This window comes from Nycticebus coucang, chromosome 3, assembly GCF_027406575.1.
Source record: "Nycticebus coucang isolate mNycCou1 chromosome 3, mNycCou1.pri, whole genome shotgun sequence".
Classification (NCBI taxonomy): Eukaryota; Metazoa; Chordata; class Mammalia; order Primates; family Lorisidae; genus Nycticebus; species Nycticebus coucang.
Window position 1 is genome coordinate 154,515,404 of NC_069782.1, and position 22,899 is coordinate 154,538,302.

At 40.6% G+C, this 22,899-nt stretch overlaps 1 protein-coding gene across 1 annotated transcript in view; it reads right to left on the reverse strand.

Annotated features, from left to right (window-relative positions):
* Positions 1-22,899, reverse strand: part of ADAM12 (ADAM metallopeptidase domain 12) — a 342,217-nt gene that overhangs the window by 247,283 nt on the left and 72,035 nt on the right. The window contains exon 3 of the mRNA XM_053584218.1: positions 738-811. Coding sequence (XP_053440193.1) covers positions 738-811 — 74 coding nt within the window. The remainder of the gene's footprint in view (positions 1-737; positions 812-22,899) is intronic.

Here is a 22,899-nt window from a genome sequence, read left to right on the forward strand (position 1 = left end):
GACTTGGAAATTGATGTATACCTTTAAATACAGATTGCTCCTTAGAAGAACGAATAAGCTCTTCCTTTCTGGTATTAATGACATAAAATTTTAAGGGGTCCTTTATATCTGAGGAATATTTGGGGGTGACCAGAGTGTAAAGAAGTTTACTTATACTTGGAGGCAGACCCAGCTTTCTTGTGGTAAGGGATACGAAATACACAATAATAATAGCGATGTGGTCCAGAAAAAATATAATCTCTTTTTCTGAAAACTTAGATAATCTTCCCTTCAAAGGACTACATTTTTAAACAAAAAGATGAAATAAATAGTTCAAACCACGAGAGATAAGCTTTGAAAGATTAACTCTTGTTATTTCTCAGGGAGAAAAGAGTTTTTATCCATCTGAAGCTGTTTCCTCTTACATAATCCAGGAATTATCAAAATTCAACTAATTATGGAACACAGTTACTTAAACAGACGGGGATGCTTCAACACTATCCTTGAAAAATCAGGGTCTTCAAAAAATGCAACTGTGATTAAAAAAAAAAAAAACTTTCTGAGTTATAAAGTTCCTTTTTAGAATGATAAGATTCTTTATTTTTCCACAGGATAATTTTTTGAATTCCAAATTTGGACTGTGAACCCAGGATTTTCTCTATTTCTCTAAACACCAACATAAACAGCACAGCACTTCCCTTCCCAAGGCGTCTCTATTTTCTCCAATTGTGCAATAAACAAGAATTTCCTTGACTTACGCGTTTCTTTCCAGACTGATGATCAGTTCCTTGCTTTCCAGTTGTATTCGAACATTCAACACTTCTGGATGATTCTGAAAGATAAACAAGACAAGTCACTGGAAAAACAATTGGCTTTGACTTGCCAACATCAGAACATGTTCTATGGGTGTATTCAACAGAGGGAGGAAAAAACCACATTTTTTTTTTGGGAACAGTGTGAGACTCTGAGTATAGAAGCTCAGGGCAAGAGTCTGAACACACAATGGCCTCCCACCGGGCATGGACCCATCTCTTTTGGCGACATACCCTTGAGACCCTCCCGAGACTCCCCCCACACTCCTTCCTTCACCTCAGCAACTCCTTTTATTCATAAATGATTCGGTCACCCTAAGAACAGGACAGCTGCCATGCCATCCCCCCAGTGCATAAATTAAGGTTTCTTGGCAGCTTAGAAAGAGAAAAACAGACTGAAGATTGGGCCACGCTGTGGAGGGGGCACCCTGAGCTCAAAGGCACCTACTTTTGCCAGTCAGCAGGGCATGGGCAGGGCAAGTGGACGCTGCCACCACCACGTTGAATTACGTGTACTGCTGTGGTGTTGGTTTCGTCAGCCTTTGCTCTGCGAGCTTTTGGGTTTATGATTGTACAAGAGCTATGAGAATAAAAGGCTTATACATCGTTTTCTAATATTCCATATATGAATGGCACGGTTACGATTCCAGAGTTCAAGAGACCTTTTGACCAGCTGTACTCTGAACCAACCAACTACATATTCCTGTACTTTAAGAGAAAATGAACTGGAGGTTCCAAATATCAAACCTGAAAATAATTAGTGAACATGAAGCAAAATTTATACAAAAACAACTGATGGGCATGCGAGTTTTGGGGAAAGCCGAATCATGTGCAAGCTAAGGCCCAATTACTGGGGGCCAATCAAGGCTGAAGTCCTGTTCAATTTGTTTTTAGGGCCGCTCTTTGCAAATTTTCTTGTAATCTATGTCTGGTATGGTAGCCATCAGTCATGTGTGTCTATTTAAATTTAAATCACCTAAAATTTTAAAAAATGGGCACATTGCAGGGCAAAGTAGATCTATGAGGCTGGTGGCAGCACAGATACGGAAAATGTCTATCTTCATAGAAAGTGTTTTTGGGCAGCTCTGAGTTAGTGATAAAGACGTGAAAACTTGCATCATCCAATTGCTTCCTAAGTAATAAACTATTTAAAATATTGGTGCCTCTAGGAGACAAAATCAGGTGCAAACACGAGGGATTTTTTTTCTTACGTGCGTTAAGGAGAGTCTTTGCCAATTTTAATTGATGGATGACACCATTTTAAATAGCCACAGAAGCCTGAGAGTTAAACTGGTGAATTTCCACACACACAAAGATCTGATGTATATTTTCAGTTTTAAATAGGTCTTATTTGTTGTGGAGTCATCCTAGCTAACAACCATATACACACACTGCTTTAATTTATATATTTTGACATGGTCTGGTGCTTATAAGAACTATATGGATTTCTGAGTGTTTGCCGAACTTTTAAAATTGCCATTACTATTTGATGCTACGTGACAGTAAACACACATCACTTCTTTTTAATACAGTATGTAAAAGTGTTTCTAAGTCCTGTGTAGTTACTTGCTTTTGAATCTGTGGCAGGGACCTTTGCCTATATTTACTTATCCTTACTGACACTTGATGTAATTATAAATATGTACATAATGTTCTCTCCAGGGTTTTGCAGTGTGTACTTATTAATTATACCTTTGAAAAACAAGATTATTAGTTATGCTTACAATAGAAAATATGTCTCAATTTTCTGTCAATACGTACCCAAATATCATGTTTGTGTATACATACAAATAAGTTATTTTAGCTACAAATTTGTCTGCCTAAGACACCAACATAAACATAACTATCTTAAAGAGAAATCCTGACACCTATATTTGCAAATAAAAATTAAGTGTTTGTAGCATCCTGTTCCCCCTAGGAAGGGAGTTAGTTTAAATAGAAACATTTGTGCTAACTCCACATAAATACCCAGAAGAGCTTTTTTAACATTATAATGTCAACATCTTTCAAAGAGTATACTTTTCTCCAGGGAAGCAAGAAAATCTTTACATATTTTAGTTGAGATGTGAATGGTACGGAGGAAATCAATGGAGCGGGGAGACACAGCTTTGTTCCTTCAAAATTGCTAATTGCCTCAGACTTCTTGGTTTAAACGCACGGATTCATCCCACTTTATTTTTCACTGTTATCTGTTGAAGTTGATGAAGTGGAATTGGTGAAACACAGCATTCTTTTTCTTAAAAATGATGTATCTATTCCCCTAATGGGACAGTGTCTTTTGTTGAATGCTTAGAGTTAACTGCATTGGCTGAGGAAATCAATTAAATGGTAATCAATAGGTCAGAAATATTTTGGCTGTAATGGTGTTTCTACTTTTTTAATTGGGAAAGTACATCCAAAAGAGTGTATCAATGTGTAAGTATAGACTGAAAAACAACAATAAAATAATCACCTACCACCCAGCTGTAAAGGCAAGACATTATCAGGATCGTAGAAGCACCCGTGTTAGTCTGGGGACGGTCACAACAGATCACCACACACTGGGTCCTTAAACAACAGAAAGTAATTTTCTCACAGTTCCAAGATCAAATGACCTTATTTTACCTTAATTACCTCTTTAAAGGGTGTGTCTCTGAATACAGTCACATTCCAAGGTAGCGGGGCCTAAGATTTCAGCGTATAAATTTGGGGGTAAAAGGAGCAGCAGTTCAGTCCATTCATTCCTCCGCCCCCACCCATCACTCCAAGTTCACTATTACATTTCTTTCATTCCTGGAGTGAGAGACCCATTATCTTGAACTTTCTATTAATCATGACCTTAATTTCCTGTAGCTTCATCCCCAGTGTGTATATTTCCAAGGAACACACTGCTTAGCTTTACTACTTTGAACCTTTTGTCTATTCTTTTATGACTGGACTGGTGTCTTTTACCTAACCTTACATTTGCTAGATTCAGGCGCGTGGCTGTGTGATGCGCTGGTCCCCATATTTCACTGTTACGCAGTAGTTTATTGTATGCACGATATGTCCATTCTCCTACAGATGGGCTTTGGGGTTTTTTCTGACCCTCTTATGCTGCTGTCAACATTCCCGTGTACTTGAACCCTACCAGACAGGTCTGAGCGGTGTTCAGGGCCCAGTGACAGGTTGGACCAAGCAGGTGGGGTCAGGGGTGTGATCCAGGATTGAGGACTGCACAGGTGAGAGTGGCTGAAGGCCAGCGGGGTGGGGGGGACGCCAGGCTGGAGATGAAGGAACCAGCAGGCAGTAGCCGGAAAGGGCCACAGGCATTTCGAACGGAACCTGTGGAATGGACGTCCCTGGGAGGACAAGATCACTTCCTGTGGGATGTTAAACAGGAGAGAAGAAAAGAGCCGCTCTGGGAGAGAGCTTCAGACTCTGGAGGCAAGTTCTCTTTGACAAGGGAGCCCAGAGGAATTCATGGCAACATTCAGTGGTTCCTGCTTACTCTAAAGTCATGAGAATGAATTTTTTTCTTTAGTTTGAAAGGACAAGTGAATCAAAGCAATTTTCCCCCATTTCACGGCCTCTTAAGCTACAAGACATTGATATTTATTGATATCCCTACTTAGCCACATGCAAGTATGTTTGTGTGTGATCATCTTATAATACAGGACCTCAGCTGAGGTCAAATATATTATAGAGTTTTTCATAAAATAGCTCTTGCTATTTTTAGTTATGCCTCACCCCACTCCCAATCCCATCCAGCACTCAGATCTAAGTCGCTTTGCTGGGACATGAAGGTTAAGAAGTTAAAACCCAAAGTTGATAGAGCATTTACCCTGAATTCCCTCTTCCCTCCTAGGACAGAAGGCCACACATTTCAGACACTTATGTGCTCCCAGGAGCCACATGACTCCTCACAGAGGAGTTTTTGGCTGGCTGGTGTGGTCGGGACCCAGGTGCCTTGTTCTTGCCGAGGTCACTCACGTGCACTTGGGCGGAGCATCCCGAAAGCATAAATGGATGTGTAAAAGGGTTAGTTGATTAGATACAGAGGTTTTTTTCTTGATATTATTCATGTTGTTCTGCCTTTCTTTAATTTGTGTAATTGGAGGCTGATCCAAATTTGAATCTAAATTATTCCACCTGTAATGGGTACAAAATATCTGGAATCCATAAATGTAATTTTTCATGGGTGTAGGAATGTTTACTTTTTTTCTCTGATAGATGGAATGACATACAACATCATCTCCTTGGTTTCTCTCTAAAAATATAAAATTTTCAAAGACTTAGATCCTCATCATGAAGGTAAAATGACACAGCAGTGGAAGGACAGCACAGTTGGCAGGCCAGAGGGGATTACCATCAAAAAAATGAGAACAAGTCGTCTCTGCCACAGGCTCTTAGGTTATCCCTTCAAAGACTACGGTTGGGTCTGAGCCAAAGTCATTCATCTCCTCTGTCGATAGTGGAAGCTCAGTGGGATCTAATTTTTCAAGCAGAACAACAATATTAAAATATTGCATTCAAGGGAACTCTAAAATAACTGGATCCCTCTCCGGCACTAAATAAATGCTCCGGCTACAGCCCTGGCATTCATGGGGCATGAGGGAGTCATTTATTGCTATGAATATTTAGAGGCAATCTTGATTACCACTTTAATATTGGTGTGCTAGTTCCACAGCCTGGAAGATGTGTGCAGCATGAAATTCAGAGAGAACAAAATTGAATTAACTGCAGTATAACGCTGTAAGGCATTAAGGTACTAGGGCACCATAATGGGGTGTCCCTGGCTTGGGGCCTGGTAGTTATTATATGAATGATGATAATGTTTATTCATGAGTTAGTTTATTCATTGGTAACTCCAATGAGTAAATTTTTTCTGATGAAAAATTAACATTAGCAAACAGCTCATCAAAATATGCAGGATGACCCATATTTTCCTTAAGTAAAAATCGCTTTTGAAAAATACACAGAGGATACCAAAAAATATATATGCATTGTATGAAATACTCAACAGACACCAATAAGGAAAGATGAACATAAGTCACATTGAGCACCCCTTCTAATTACAGTAGTCAAACGTGACTTGCGTATTACAAATTTAATACAGTTTTTTTTTCCTTTCTTAAAATGTGTATACAGTTTTTGGCATCCTCTGCGTAATGCACTGTGATGCTGTTTGTGTGCTAAAATGTTGCTTTTAGTATGGAATCACTGCATTTCTATAGCATAACAGATTGCTTCTCCTCTCGACCAGGAAAAGGTGTAATCATATGCCTTTGGCCCATGTGATGCTCTCAGCTCAAGTTCTTTATTCCAGGGCTGCTGGTATAATCACTAATCCTCAACATTTTAGATTACTATAGTGATAGCTCAAGCATCTTAAAGCCTTATTTATTCATTGAAATATTTCCAGATTCCTCACATGCATCTGAACGTACAGGATGACCGTCTACCACGCATGCGTCTCTGTCTGGGGACAAAGGCTAATTCTGATGACATTAACCTGTTCTCCTCCTCCAGCTTACTATTGGTTGGAAAAGGAGAGTCAAAACACAACTTACCAGAAAGCAGTCTGGAAAATACAATACTGATTTCTCAAACTTATTATGTCTAAAATTCAGTTTATTTTATCACACACTGTCCCCCCTCTCATCCATTACAAAAGGAAAGTTAGGGAAAACCCATCCTAGTTTTCCGCTGAAATTTCCCGGCTTAGCAATGCCCTTTCTTAAATGGTGGACACCGTACTTAGACTAAAACCTTGGCCTTCATGTCCCGAAGTGTCTGCCAGCTGCCCGCCTCCTGGCCTCAGCTTGAGCGCCATCACTCCGCTGAGCTTTCCACTCACTGCTGAATTGGCCAAGTGCCTGGGTCCCTGCATCTGCTGACCCTCAGCCAGAAGTCCTCCTGGGCACTTCACATAGCTCCACCCACCAAATGTCCGCTTGGACATCAGGGCTCAGAGGAGCCTCAGACATCTAAATAGGGCTGTTTGCACTTGTGTACCCAGCTCTGTCTCTTCCTAGGAAATTTCATCATTTGTATCCCCTAGGAAACTAGAACTTTCCCAGGAAGAGGGAATCTGCCACTCAGCACAGGGCTGCCTGGAAACTTTAGTGGGATAGAGGTTGCAGGAGGGAGGCACAGAGATGGCAGAAGGCCCCAAAGGGCCAGAGAAGAGACCCCAGAGCCATTAGCTCCCTCTGAGGAGCATACAAGGGACCTTCAGAAGCTCCTCCCAGTTACAAGCGATCTCCAGAAGCCAGACAGCTCTCGCCTCACAGGGGCAAGAAAGTAAGGCCTGTGGGACCACAGCCCCAGAGAATACATTCTGCCAGCATCTCCAAGGAGCAGGGAGCTGGTTCTCCCCAAGAGCCTCCAGCAAAGCAGGAGGCCCTGTGGACACCTTGACTTTAACCAGGTGAGATTTGAAGCAGCAGGCACTGGACTTCTGACCTTGAGAACTGTGAGATAATAAATGGGTGTTGTGTCAAGCCACGCAGTCCTGTTATAGCAGCACAAGACAACTGTGTAATGAGGAAGATCACTCAGATTCCAGGGGTAAAATGGCCATTTGGAAACCATCGTGTGTGACAAAACAGAAGCAAACACGTACTGTGGCATTCGATGGAGAACGGAACTGCTGCTTCCCGGCAGGACAGGCACCAGACGCCCTCTCCCTTTACTTACTGCTGTTCACCAAATTGCAGCTTTTAAGCTCTTTGTATTTAAATCAAGATGGACATCACGATTGAGGTTTTTATTTCCTTTTTAAAGGAATATCATGCATTTGTTAAGCAAAGGGCATATTCACGGACCAGGCAGTGAGTCACCGCGTCAGTCCTGGCTTGATGGCTGAAAGCGACACAGCTCTGCCTTGTCCTCAGGGATCAAGGCCCTAATGTAGCAGGCGTCTGACCAGTAATAGAAGACGTATTACCTCTTTCATGTTTACATGGATGGAGCTGGAACATATTCTTCTTAGTAAAGTGTCTCAAGAATGGAAGAAAAAGTACCCAATGTACTCACCCTTATTATGAAACTAATGTAGGACCTTCACATGAAAGCTATAACCCAGTTATAACCTAAGAATAGGGAGAAAGGGGAAAGGGAGGGGAGGGAGGGGGGAGGTAGGTGGAGGGAGGGGGATTAATGGGATTACACCTGCGGTGCATCTTACAAGGGTATATGTGAATCCTAGTAAATGTGGAATGTAAAGGTCTTAGCAAAATAACTAAGAAAATGCTACAAAAGCTATGTTAACTAATGTGATGAAAATGTGTCAAACGATCTATGAACCAAGTGTACGGTGCCCCACGATCATACTAATGTACACAGCTATGGTTTAATAAAAAAAAAAAAATGTGGTGTGTACATACCACGGAGTGCTACTCAGCCCTAAAAAGAAATGAATTCATGTCTTCTGCAGTGATTTGGATGGAACCAGAGACCCTTATTCTAAACGGAGTATCTCAAGAATGGAAAAACAAATGTGAATTCTCTACTAATTTGGAACTAATCAGTGGATACACACAAGCTCACGGAGAAGTAGAAGCCACTGGAAATCAAGAAGGGGGAAGAGGAATGAGAAAAGGGGTGAAAACCTACCTAACAGGTACAAAGAACACTGTTCAGGTGACGGGTGCACTAACAGCCCCGACTTGAGCATTATAAAAGCTATCTATGTAAGAAAACCATCTGCACCTCATTAATGTTTTGAAATGAAGAAAGAAAGAGAGAAAAAGAAGGGGACAGAAGGCTCCAGGAGACCTTTCTGGCTACAGCAAGATATACGTAAGTGTACTTCATTTTGATGGTCATACTTTCGCAAGCGTGCTTACTGATATAACCAGGGACAGTAAAGTGTTAATACTGCACAGAGCTTTGCTCTTGGGAGAGCCTTGCCCAGCCTTATAAGACATGGCCAGTGGTAAAATAACATCCACTGTGTTTACTAACCAGAAAGCTTGGCTTCCAATCAATGTTCATTTAACTGATTTGCTGTCTGGAAACATTCACGTATGATTTTTTTTCTATAACTTCCTTTCAAAACTGTCAGTCGGAGGAAGTTAATAGCTCAAGTTCCTAGTCTGTTTGCGTGCAAGCTGTCTTCTGGACAGAATATCCCATTCATGTGTTGACTAAGAGCCATTTGTAAAGCATCACTGTAATCTCTTTCAAATAAACATTAGCAGAGTATAATAAGCCCCTTAATGAGTAATGCTGCTATCGATCACAGAGACGCTGCCACTCACTGTGTATTACGTGAAGCTGAGCACAGACCGGTTTTTCTATTACAAACAGCATTACAGCTAATTGCTAACTTTTTATAAAACACATACTAATTGCACCATGAAAACGTACACTACAAGCCTTGTAAAGATGTTGCAAAGAGAATTCACATTTCATGGCCTCAGACAAAAAGTGAAGTAGGTCTGTCACCAGCTTTTCCCTCTGTGCCTCTCATGCTATTTCTTGGGTCTTTGGGGTCTCAGAATCAGGAGGCAGGGGCTGCAGGAGGCAGAGGAGGGGCTGCCGAGGGGTGAGGTGGGCTGGGAGGGCTCCCCCAGAGACAGGAGACCCTGGGGGTGCTGTGAGTACAGTCCTGTGACAGAGGACCCAGCTCTGAGCAAAGCAAGTGAAGGCCTCCGGCTCCTCTGGGACCACTGGCTGGCCGTGCGGCCTCTTGGAGCCACTGCGTGGCCTATCGCTTTCCCGGCTGGCAGCCGTGCACAGCCTTGCAGATATGCCTTTCCGTCTCCCACCCAGCTGGTTTTCAGGACAGAGAGGTCCTCCACTTATAATCTGTGCTGATGAAAATTGGAATTCAACTCTTTTCCCATTAAAACATTAGTAAAATCAACCAGTCATGATGTCCAGTGATACTTACGGGAAATTGTGTCCTCTATGAAGACGACCCTCAGCTCCAGATCGCTAGCTCTGCCCTCTCTGTGGAGCCCACTGTGTGTATTGCAAATGCCTCGTGAGCCCAGCCCCTGTCCCTCCGACACTCTTTACAAGCAACTCAAAGACCACAGTGTTTAAAACTCACCAGCTCATTGTATCTCCCCCCAACTTCTCCAGGTGTGCTTCTCATGCTGTAACCCTTTTTCCTATTGCTGTCATCTTTTGGGGGCCACGTGGGCGCCATCTTCTGACTCTTTTGCCTCTGTGTTCCATGATGAATTAGCAGTTGAGTGCTGTGGCTCTTCTGGACTATCTTTGCAGTTGCGTTTCTGCTGAACGGTCCTCATCCCAGCTCTTCTTCTGGCTACACTTGCATCAAGCAGGCCCGTACCTTTCTCCCTGGCCTGATTTACTTTTGTGGGGCTCAAATAATCCTTGTCCCCTGCATCTTAAGTACAAAGTGAAGGGTCCAGAGCGTCCCACGCTCAACTGCCCTTTCTTCCTCCATCTCACTCAGGGCTGGAGAGCACGGTGACACACATTTTCTGTACAGCACCAGGTACTACATACTTTAAGCTTTGTGAGCCCTTGTGGTGCAAAAGCAGCACAGGAAATATGAATGGACCTGGCTGTGTGCTAATAATCCTTGATTTGTGGACACTGAAATTTGAATTTCATATAATTTTATGTGTTATAAAATCGTCTTATTTTTTCCCAACCATGTACAAAGATTAAAAAAAAATTCTCAAACATGGACAAGCACTAGAATCATCCACAGGCCTTGTTAAATAGAGATCGCAGGGCCTCCCATATAGTTTCTGACTCAGTAGATCTGGGAAGGGCCTGAGAATTTGCTTCTCTAGCAAGTTCTCAGGTGATGTGGATGCCGCTGGTCTGGGGACCACATTTTCAGAACCATGCTTCATAGGCTGGCAACCTGCAGGGCACACTTGGCCTGCAGCTCTGGCTGGCTTGGCCTCAAACAATGTGCCAGCCAGTGTTGTCAGTTTTATAAAGTGCTGATATCTGAGAGTCGGAGAATTCTCAGACTATGGATGTGTGGCTTCTCAGAGGAGAAAAACATCATAAAAATGGGAACCTTGGGTTTCTACTTCACTTGGTAACAATGGGCTAAAACGAAATAGAAGCTGCCAATTCTTCCAGCCCCACCTTTGCCTACTGTATCCACACAGGAGACCAAGACAAAGGTTACCTTCCATCTCGTGCCTGGCCATCTTTACTTGTATGTAACAGCAGTGTGGCCCCTAGAGGCCCCTAAGTTCATAATCCCTGGTCTCAGTTCCAATAGGATGAAGACCTGGACCCCAAGTTATGTGTGAATGAATGAATGAGCATACCATGCCTTCCTTTACCCGCCTTCTTCTTCCTGAAACATGCCCCATCACTTAAGGGCCCCACAGAGGGTCCTGGCCTTGGAACCCCCGTGATGGCTCAGGCAGAACCCTTCTCTCCAATCTCTGCTCTTCACGCTGCATTGCCATGTTCTGCCTGGAATTATTTCTGCAATAATAGTTAGTGCACCAGGCTGCAAGCTCCTGAGGCCTTGGCGAACTTGGAAAACCCTTCAGGCACTGCTTTCTTGTATATAGAAGGCACACAAGTACTTCTTTATTGGATTACTTATGAATGCATTAAAAATGTTGCTCATTCCATCAGGGTGACATGGAAGACCCTGACACGATGCTAAAGGCAAGCTGTCTCTCCAGCTCCTCGCTACAAATTTCAGTCATGAATATGCTAGCTTCATTGTTGCCAATGTGTTGATACAGTAAGATATTGAAATTCACCCTTAACACAGGCGATGTGTAAACCAAAACAGAAAATGTAGTCCTTGCTGAGGATGAGGTTGGAATTATCACAAATGTGTAATTACAAAGTCCTTAACCTATTTTGAGCTTTCCTGGATGGTCCCATCTGAAACTACACTAGGAGAGGGAAAACGCAACAGCCTTTAAGAGGTCACTGTGGAAACTGCAGATTTCCTCCAAGACAGTATCGGATACGCTGACAGGAACATGATAAACAAAGTTCACGGTCATGACTACGTCTTCCTCTCCTTCAGGGGCTGTACGTGGCTTTTCTTTGGGGAGGGTAGCCAGGGATGTTCAGGGTTCTCTCCCTGTCCTGCTAGGAAGAGGAAAAAGTTGCTCCATTCCTAAGAAGGATCTTATATAAATGATAAAAAACTGGACAAATAATTTAATGGGACTATAAAGCTAATGTTGACTTGACAAAAGGAAAAAAAAAACAGGAAAAAGGACAAGTAACAGGTGCAGCACAGGCATGAACAATTCATCACCCATCAACATGGTTTTGAACCAATGAAAGCCACAATTTCATTATTTTCTAGAGACATAATGTTATGCCGGGACGCTTGAACTCCTGCTGAAAAATCTTTTATTTGTAACACACTATTTTCAAAGAGAATAGTCCAGAAAAGATTTATGATGGGTTCCTAGCTAGAAGACACTTTGTATAAACAAAACGATAAGTGTATGTTCCTTAAATATAAAGAAAGCTCTTGCCTAAAGTTGCGCTGCAATAAGGAATATAAAAACTATTGCATGGTCACCAAGCTTCAATGAAAAGTTTCTCTACTAATTCTTTGCAAATAGAAAATCCAGAGGTATTGGAAAATAAAAAGAAGTAGTAATTAAAAGGCAGTGGTCAACTAAACCAATCAGTAGTCTGATCCAAAACTAGAATTCATCATTATAACTGCTCTCCCTCTCTGCAAATAAATGAGAATCAGTCACACAGAGCTGGGGTCAAACCGTCACCTACTACCTGGGTGACTCAGTCACTGTTAGCTTCTCTGGGCCCTGGGTCCTCACCTGTAAATTATAACATGCCAGCCGGAGGATCAAACGACATAGTTTATATAGGAAACACTCCCTGGAACACTCCCTTTGTTCCAGCAAAGACTGTTGCACACTGACGGTAGTATTGGCCATACCTCTGTTTCTTTTGTCTAAGAATACATTTTTGTCCCCCAATCTAGCAAAACTCTCTTATTCTCATAATTTAATTTCCATTTTGCTGCAAACGATAATGTCATATCACAAAAATACACCTACATGTATTAATTTCTGGTCTTTTATTAGAATGTAGAAAAAGAATCACTTAAAAGAACCTTATCCAAACTATCAACCATAGTCACCTAAATAAGAAAAGTTAATTCCTTCTCAATAATTCCAGGGGACTCTGCCCCTCACCAGAGAAACACGCACTCTCTGGCCCCTATTCCACTTGTGTGGGTTTTTGGCTTATCCTGGAAGAATGCTGGTTATAAAGAAAAACAAAATGAAACAAATCATGGGATGTGGCGCAGACAGAGGGCAAGCCCATCTTCCTTCCTCTGATAACCAAATCTAAAAATAAACCACTGTGCTAAAATGTGGAACAGGAACACAGCCCTCTGCGGGTCCCTCCTGTATACACCCGCCACCTCTGCTCCACCACCGGCAAGGCCAGGCACGGGGGCATTCACAAAAACCAGCAACAGAGAAATGACAGGCTTATCTCCACCCCACGGATCATCTGGGTCGCATGCCAAAACATTTTTTGAAATGAAATTTTATTTACTTTTAAATATGTTTAAATGTAGTTGAGAAGAATGACATTTTCAAGTCATGCAATGGTATCATTCCTCCCCCAAACACTTCTTCTGCGGGGGATAATTCAAGTGCTTTCCCCGCAGTAAGGCTGTAGATTATACATTGGTCAGTATCCTGCCCTGGAACCATGCCAAGTTCTTCTTACAATGTAACCATGATTAGAATATTTTGGATATGAGTCACCTCATTTAGAGTTTATTGAAAACTCCTTTTTTTTTTTTTTTTTTTTTTTTTTGGCAGTTTTGGCTGGGGCTGGCTTTGAACCCAACACCTCCAGCATATGGGGCCAGCACCCTACTCCGTTGAGCCACAGGTGAAAACTTCTTATCCCCTATACCTGTACCAAATCCAGTCCAGTAATACCTGAGCTGACCATCCACTGTGATGCCCATCTTTGTTCCATATGAACTGCTATTATTGTAGATTTCCCCAGCCTGGTCCTGTTAGTTTTTGTGTATTTTCTTTTTTTATTCTATGAGTTTTGACACATAGTGCCAATCTGTTGAGAACTTTAAAGTTATGATTCTGATTCTTTAAACAATCTGGCAGCTGCTAGAGCCATGCCAGCTGAATTAAAGTACGAGATGCTGGTGTTGGTGTGATGTCAAGAAATGTGCACTCTTGGGCATAGCAGGGGGAAAGTGTAAACTGGTATAGCCTTCCAAGAGGTAATCTAGAAATAGTTTTCATATTCCTTAGAAAGGTACATGACTTTGATTCAGTAATTCTACTTCCAAGGGTTTACCTAAAGGAAATAAACAGAAAAGTAAGTATACACAGATATAAGCAGAAATATATCCAGCATAGTTAACAGTGAAAAGTCAGAAAACACCCATATGTCCAACTCGGGGGAGTTGTTAAAAAATAACACAGGAATCACATGATATGATATTCCATAGCCTCTAAACCAGGCGTCCTCAAACTTTTTAAACAGGGGGCCAATTCACTGTCCCTCAGACTGTTGGAGGGCCGGACTATAGTTTAAAAAAAAAAAAAACTATGAACAAATTCCTATGCACACTGCACGTATCTTATTTTGAAGTAAAAAAACAAAACGGGAACAAATACCATCACATCGCCTCATGTGGCCCGCAGGCCGCAGTTTGAGGACCCTGCTCTAACTAATGGACCAAGCACAGAAGAATTCTGCATCTGATAACAACAGTCGGAGTCATTTGGACCTATTGTCCCCCTGGAAACAACTAGAAAAGCTGGAGAAAATATACAAAAATTATATTTGAAAGAAAGACAGAGTTTCCACAGTAATGAAGAATTATGAGACCATGACCCAGGTTGAGAAGGAAATTCAAGATGTGATTCCCGAGTTGGGAGTTAACTTTCCTACTCAAGGCATCTGCAAATATTAGCAGAAGTAGTTGAGCCTCAGTAGAAGTTTCAACAGATTCACATGGTAAAGGGAACAAAATCTGGATATGAAAGCTTGCTAACAGATAGTACAGATAACCCCCTACTTTGAGCTTTAGGCTGGGATCTCAAAAAAATGATGCCCTAAGAGAATGGGTTAATGAGAAGTAGACTTGTCCTCATAGAGACTGAAAGCAGCTCAGTCCCAGACCACAAATGCCCCTGGCTCAGGCACCAGCCACATAACATCACCGACTTCCTCAAATTACCTTCAGGCTTGCCGTATACAATGTATGACACTAAAACAAACAAATAAAACAACAACAACAAAAAAGGCATCATCACAAAGATGATGAGATTGAAATACAAGAGAAACAATAGCCAATAAAAACTGACCTATAAGAAGAAATCCACTTAACAGAACATAGAAACAGACTTTAAAATGCTATGTTTAACACGTTTAAGGAATTAAAAATCCAAAATTTCAGGGGCGAACTAGAACCACATGGAAATTCTAAAGCCAGAAAATATAACTCAATGCACAGATTCAATAGTAGTTTAAACACAGCTGAAGGAAGAAATAGTTCCATGGATAACAGGGCGGATGACTATAAAAAACTAAATCCTAAGGAGACAAAAGAATAAAAATTTTGTAAAAACCTTCAGAGAATTGTGAGACCATGGTAAAAGATACGTGTAATCAGAGCCCTGGAAAAGGAGGCAAAAGAGAACATCGCAAAAGCAATATTGGAAGAAAAAATAAGAATTTTTCAAAATTGACAAAAGACATTAAGTCACACATTTCAAAAAAACACAAATTCAAAGTTCTATTAGTAAAAATAAAAAAGTCACACATAGTTTAAACACATAGTTTAAAATATATTAAAAGGAGCAACAATTAACAGATAACATTACAGAAAATAGAATATACTACAGTATTTAAAGAAAATAATTGCTATCTAGAGTTCTAAATTCCATAAAATATCCTTCAAAACTGAAAGTAAAATAAAGATATTTTCAGACATATAAGAATTAACTGAGATAATTCATCAAAGAAATACTAAGGACTTTCCTTTAGGCAAGAGGTATATTACTTCTGACAGTTGCTTAGAGGTGGCAGAAAGGAATGAAGAGGTGAAGATTCCCATGTAGGAACTTCTAAACAAATATTAAAGGCGTCATACAACGGTAAGGAAGAGAGGTGGAAACGCAAAGCCATGGATGAGTTTACAGCTGTTTAAACCGATAAACAGGGTTATAGCTTTCATCTGAAGGTCCTACATTAGTTTCATAATAAGGGTGAGTACATTGGGTACTTTTTCTTCCATTCTTGAGATACTTTACTAAGAAGAATATGTTCCAGCTCCATCCATGTAAACATGAAAGAGGTAAAGTCTCCATCTTTCTTTAAGGCTGCATAATATTCCATGGTGTACATATACCACAATTTATTAATCCATTCATGGATCGATGGGCATTTGGGCTTATTCCATGACTTAGCAATTATGAATAGGGCTGCAATAAACATTCTGGTACAAATATCTTTATTACGATTTGATTTTTGTAATGGGAATACAACTGTGGTGCATCTTACAAGGGTATATGTGAACCTTAGTAAATGTGGAATGTAAAGGTCTTAGCAAAATAACTAAGAAAATGTCAGGAAGGCTATGTTAAACTAGTGTGATGAAAATGTGTCAAACGGTCTATGAACCAAGTGTATGGTGCCCCATGATCATACAAATGTACACAGCTATGATTTAATAAAAAAAAAATTAACTGATAAACAGCTCATGTCCACTTTCAATCCCTTCCAATACATATCTTTTTCAAATGGAGGAAGGTTCCATGACCTCAAACCTTGGTATTCTTGCCTGGAACTTCAGTTACTAGAGATATAGCCCAGATTTTTTCTGCCTACATCCTTTCCTTCATTTTCAATCATTTGATCAACAAATCTGTTGGGCACCTGCTACATGTCAGGACCACAGAGATGAAGACACCCATTTTCTATTTTTTTATAGGTGAAGAAAAACTCAGGGAAGTTTGGTAATCTGTCCAAGTTGACCTGGCTCCTAAGTGCCAGAGTAAAACTCTGCATCTACCTCCCTGCCATTGATTTTCCACTAAGCAACCTCAACTCCCAATCTCAAAATCAAAGTAAAAAAAGGCATCTTGATGGATGCCCAACTGAAATTTATCCATATTCCTCCCTCTCTGATCCTTTATTGCCGTCACCATTGTCTCTCCTGTCCCTGTATCGCTGTCACTCTCATCATCTTGAAATTATTCCCTTTCACTTTCTTTCCTATTTTTTATGCTTTTATAGGTTAAAAATATCTTGAATTCATAAATGAAACTCACAATCTTCTATTTCTTAAGATATCAGCATGCAACATTCTGTAGTTAGTTCTACTGAGATTTCCAACTGTTTATTAACAATGCCCAAAGCATACGCAGCTATGGTCCAACCAAGAGCTGGGGTCAGGGTGAAAGCCAAAGTTCTAATATGACCCAGGAAAGGAGAAAGAAGGCTTGCTTTCTTTCTTTCTCCTTTGCCCCACCTGCCTGACCGGACCTGGCTGCTGGTCCCTGTGATGAACAGAGGGGACAAGGCCAAGTGTGATTCTATCCTTGGGGCCCTGCAGCCAGACCACCTCCTCCTTTCTTTCCACTACTAATTCACCACCTGTAAGTGAAGAGTTATCCTCCCCAAACCCCAGCAACAACTTCTCCCTATATTTATAGCATCATATAACAACACAGAAGGAAAATTATTTCTACAGAGCAATGGTCGATCACGTGTCAATACATACAGTCTAAATAGAATTTTTTTTTTTTTTGAGACAGACTTTAACTTTTTCACCCTCAGTAGAGTGCTGTGGCATTGTAGCTCACGGCAACCCCAAACTCCTGGGCTCAAGTGATCCTCTTGCGTCAGTTTTTCATTTTTAGTAGAGATGGGGTCTCACTCTTGTTCAGACTGGTCCAGTCTCAATACATTTTTAAAAGACTGAATGCTGTTTCATTTTTTCAGCTAGTAACATAAGAGCCCAATTTTATTTACTGCAGAACTTACTAACGTAGGACCTCACTTTTTTTTTTTTTATTAAGAGGGAACACAAAGAACTGACCCTACACAGAAAGATTTAAATAAACCTTAAAACTCTGATGCAAAAGCCTCCATAGGTTAAGCACTTAATACTTTTCACATGTGCACAGATCAACATTGCTGGAGTATTCCATGAAATTCTACCAACATATGATGATGAAAATAACCCACTCCTGAGACAGACCCAAAAATTTCTGTCGTGAGTGTTTTTCACTTAGATCTACTAAATCCAAAACGAGTATTCAAGATAAGCCAAGATTTCAATAGGTAGACTGAAATCAGTGGCTTTGGGGGCAATTTTCCCCACCTCCCCGGGTGGCAGCGTCTGGGGCCGTTTTTACTAGTGTCTGGAGTATAGACACCAGGGTTGCTGCTAAACATCCTGTGATGCACAGGACAATCCCCTCCCTGCCTCCCCTCTGCATAGAACTATCCAGTCCAAAATGTTAATGGTGCCATAGTTGAGAAACCCGGACTTAAATGTTTCTTGTTGAATAGCTGTATTTAACCAGATGGCCTATAACCTCCTAAATACTAACAACCCTGGCTTGCAGAGCTCCCATTCTTCTTATTTAACTTATATGTGCAAACACATGTGTTACGGACTTTCTAAGGCCACCTCTGAATGTGAGAAAACTTGCCAAAATATAGCTACAGTCAAACCACGTCAGACTGAATACAGTTTCACCCAGTCCCCAAATGATGGCATACTGAAAAATATATCACCGTGTGCTTAATCTGGGAAGGTTATCTGAGAGATAGGCTTCGGTTCCCATTTAAAGTAACAGAGGGCTCGCTGGTGGGAGGAGCAGAGAGCCTGCATGTTTCTGGGTCACACGTGCAATACCGTGGGTAAGCAAAAGGGAAAAGGGGGCTGGAGGTGGCCGACGTAGCTGAATCACTGGGGTTTGGGAGGAGGAAGTTACATTCATGTGGGGTCAATGCATGTAGGTGTGACCAGCTGGCAAGACGCTTTGAGGAAAATCATCAAAGGTTGCATTTAATCCTAAGCAATAAAAACGCAGGGACCATTATGAGTCCCCTGAGAAATACTCAGAAGACAACAACACCCGGGTCTACTCTCTAGTCCAAATCGCAGACACGCTCACGTCTTCCCCAATTTCCAGGCACAATTATTACTCTGCCTCCTTCAATCATAATTTATACTCTTGTGACTGGGGCCTAATTAATTACTGGCTTTCAAATATAAGGAACATATATGGACAGCATGTATCATGGCCATGGGACAGCTTGAGGCACTTAAGAACAATCTTAAGTCCAAATAGTGTACACAAACATCCTGGTCTTATCTAATATTTCGACATTCTCTGGAGGAACAACAATCTGTAGTGTGTTCTCCGGAGGGATTCTCAGGGTCATCCAATTCTGAGGTTTAAATCAAACAATCATTTGGCTTCATTTTCTCTTTGTTCCTTAAGCACCCCCACCCCCAGGGTTTCATTAGTCCAAACCGCTCATTCTGCTTATCAAGTACATTTCTGAGCCAAACTCTGCAAGCTGGACCTCCAGCCTTTGGACCATCCTTCTGCAAGGTGGGGGCCCAGAGTAAACCGTCCTACCTCGATCCCAGATGTGCTTCCGGGTCTGGGTTCCTTTATTTGTGTGATTGCAAGGAGTCTGCACAGAAAATGGAAAGTCAGCATTTTTAAGGAAGTAATTGGTCTTTTATGATATTTTGAACATGATAAATGAGTTTCAGCAAAAACAGAAATCATAAGAAGGAAAAACACAGATAAATAGGAAGAACACTTAGGATAATAAGTGGGGGGTCCACGAAACAGGAGGCGGGAGAGAGGGAGTATGGAGAGTTTGAAATGATCTCTATGTTTAAAACAAAAGCACAGCTTTTTGAGTCACTTTGCACTTAGTTGTTTGTAACCAGTGGCGAGGATCCTTCATTATGTTAAATTATAAATCACAACTAAAAACATCATTTAGAGAGAAAGAAAAAGTTTTAGAAATAGGCTTTATGCACCATTGTACCATTACTAAAGAATGCATCAACCCTAAATGATAAATGCCTTAGCTGTGTGCATTTTTGAGTCACAAAACAGTAAATCCTCGCTGTTTCCAATTCCTACTATTGAATACAAGAACAGTGACGCCAGAAAGGAAGCGATTCTCACAAGAAGGGAACAGAGGACAAGGTGACACAGTTTTGGAACAAGCTGGACATTGAGGATAAAAGAATGTAAGTGAAAGGTGGGTCAAAGTGGGCAGCCAGGTACCTGGGAGAACACTGATGCCCAGAGGAAAACAAGGGAGAAAGGGCCAGTTGATTACTTTTGGTATTTGTTGTGTTAAATACATTTACCCATTTGAAACCGATGTTTAAGTACATTGATTACAATGTTCAGTGGCCCCACTGCTGTTTCCAGAGGCACAGATAGTTCTTTTCACTCACTGGCTGGTAAAATCCCCACTCCTCCCAGCGGGCTTTCCACCCACTTCCAGGCGCTTGTCCCAACCTCCATGTGTTGCAATCCACTGACAACGGTTTTTACTGCTTCTGTCATTGCTCTGGAAAAGTGCAAACATGCTGGCACAGGTTTTCTAAGCAAAACGGTCATTTTCCCTTTTATTAAATTGGTCTTTCATGATTAGTGGGAATAGTTAAGTAGCTGTAGAAATCCAATTAGTAAGAATAATGTAACAGCTTCCACAGGGGTCTGTTTCCCAAGACAGGTCATTAAATTACTTTCCACGAGGAGAAGATTCACATCCAGCACTTTTCCTCAAGAAACTCACTTGGAGCAATTAAGAAAATCTTATCCCATTCCTGGCTCTTGGGCATTTTGTTGAAGAGAAGCAGTACATTTTGAGCAAAACCAGGGAATGTGGGAAAGGGATATTACTTCTGCACAGCCTTTGGAAGGCCACAGGACAGGGGGAAAGCGATACGTCTAAACTCTGGCCTAGCCACATGCCATCTTTATGACAGATTAACCCTGTGCATCAAACTCTCTTCACCTGTGGTGGCTTGGATACATTGATTCCAAGGTTAATTCTTGCAAGATAATGCATCCCCAGGTTTCTCCTAAACATGAGAATACTGTCATGTAATACATTATATTGGACAAAGATCCTAGGGTGATGAGAATTTTAAGTTCTTCCATCCTGGTATACTACTATTTGACAATAGTCTATGAATAAGTTAAAGAACTATATTGTACAAAGTAAATCCCACGATCCTCCTCAATCAGACCTCCTCCAGAGTTTAAGTTGCAATGCCTAAAGACAGTCATCAACTTCTATCACATTCATTTAGAATGGTGCTAATTATGTATCTTTCTTGGGAAAATTGAAAAAATGGACAGTGAAATCATTTTTTTCCCTGTGGTTAGGAAGAAACACTCTAGTTGAGAAAGAGTACATCTTATACAAACACACACAAAAAATCAATCAATCAATTATAAATACAATGAAGAGGAAGAGCCAAGAGACCAGCAGTATAGAAAACTGGAATACCAAAAATAAAAATATATATATCTAAAATAAGAAAAAAGATGAGTAGAAAATAAATAGCAAGCACTTCAATAAATCCAACCATATCAATAATTACATTAAATATAAATGGTCTGAACACTCCAAAATAAAAGGCAGAGATAGATAGTAAAAAAGCAAGATTTAACTGCATGCTGTCAGGAAGAGACCCACTTTGAATATAACAATACATACTGACTAAAAGGGAAAGGGCAGAAAGTGATATACTGGGAAAGATAAAATACTACTTGATAAATTGAACCTCACATTTAAAAAATTTTGTTGATCAAAAGATATCTAAAAAAATATAAAGTAAAACTACAGAGCAGGAGAAAATATAACACAAAGGACTTGTATCCAGAATTTATAAAGAACTATTACCACCCAAGAAGAAGAATATAAATTACACATTTATGGGTCAAAAATATATTTGAACGAACAGTAAGTATATGGTCACCTTCATTAGCTATTAAGGAAATGTGAACTAAAACACAGTGAGATACCAATACTCATTGAGATGAAAAAGACTGAATGTATCAAGTGTTGATGAGTTTGAAAACAGAACATGTTTATGTTTCTGGGGGGAAAGTAAAATGGAATAATCACTTCGGAAAACAATTCAAAAATTTCTTAGAAACCTAAACATATACTTAATGCTTGAAACAAGAATTCCACTGTTGGGTATTTTCCCAAGAGAAATAAAAATGTATATCTGCACAACAACTTACACAGGGTTAATTACAAGTGCTTTCTTCTTAATAGCTCAAAACTTGAATTGACCAAAATGTCCAACAACAAGTGAATGTATAAATGAACTGTGGACTATCCAGCAAGTTACTACACAGTAATAACAAGGAATAGATTACTGACACCAACACCACAGGTTTCAAAAGCATTGTGCTAATCAAAAGAGGCCATAGGGTATGATGTCATGTTAGATAAGTTTCTAGAAGAGAGAAATCTGATCTTAAAAAAACAGATTGGTGGTTACGTGGGACCAAGGTTGAAGGGAAAGACCACAAAGAATATAGCAATCATTCCTACAAAGGAGCATCCTGGGATAATGGAAATCTTTAATATTCTGATTTGGGTGAAAAATACATGGATGGACACACTGGTCAAAATGCATTAAACTGTACCCTTAAAACAGAAGCAGTTTATTTTTTATTGTTTTACTTAGAAGTTTATTTTTATAAAAACCTTAACTATGATATGGCTTTACTTCTCCTTTATTTATTTATTTATTTTTTAGAGACAGAGTCTCACTATGTCACCCTCACTAGAGTGCTATGGCGTCCCAGCTCACAGCAACCTCCAGCTCTTAGGCTTAAGTGATTCTCTTGCCTCAGCCTCCCGAGTAGCTGGGACTACAGGTGCCCGTCACCTTGCAGTTGTCATAGTTGTTTAGCTGGCCTGGGCCGGGTTCGAACCTGCCAGCCTCAGTGTATGTGGCTAGACCTTAACCATTGCGCTACAGGTGCAGAGTCTGCTTCCCTTTTTAATTCTACAAAGTTTTGTGATATATATTTTGAAAAAATTCTAAACGTAGTTCAGATTAAAGGAAAATAACTACGGCCAGGTTAATTGACCATTTTTCATTATGAGATGTCCC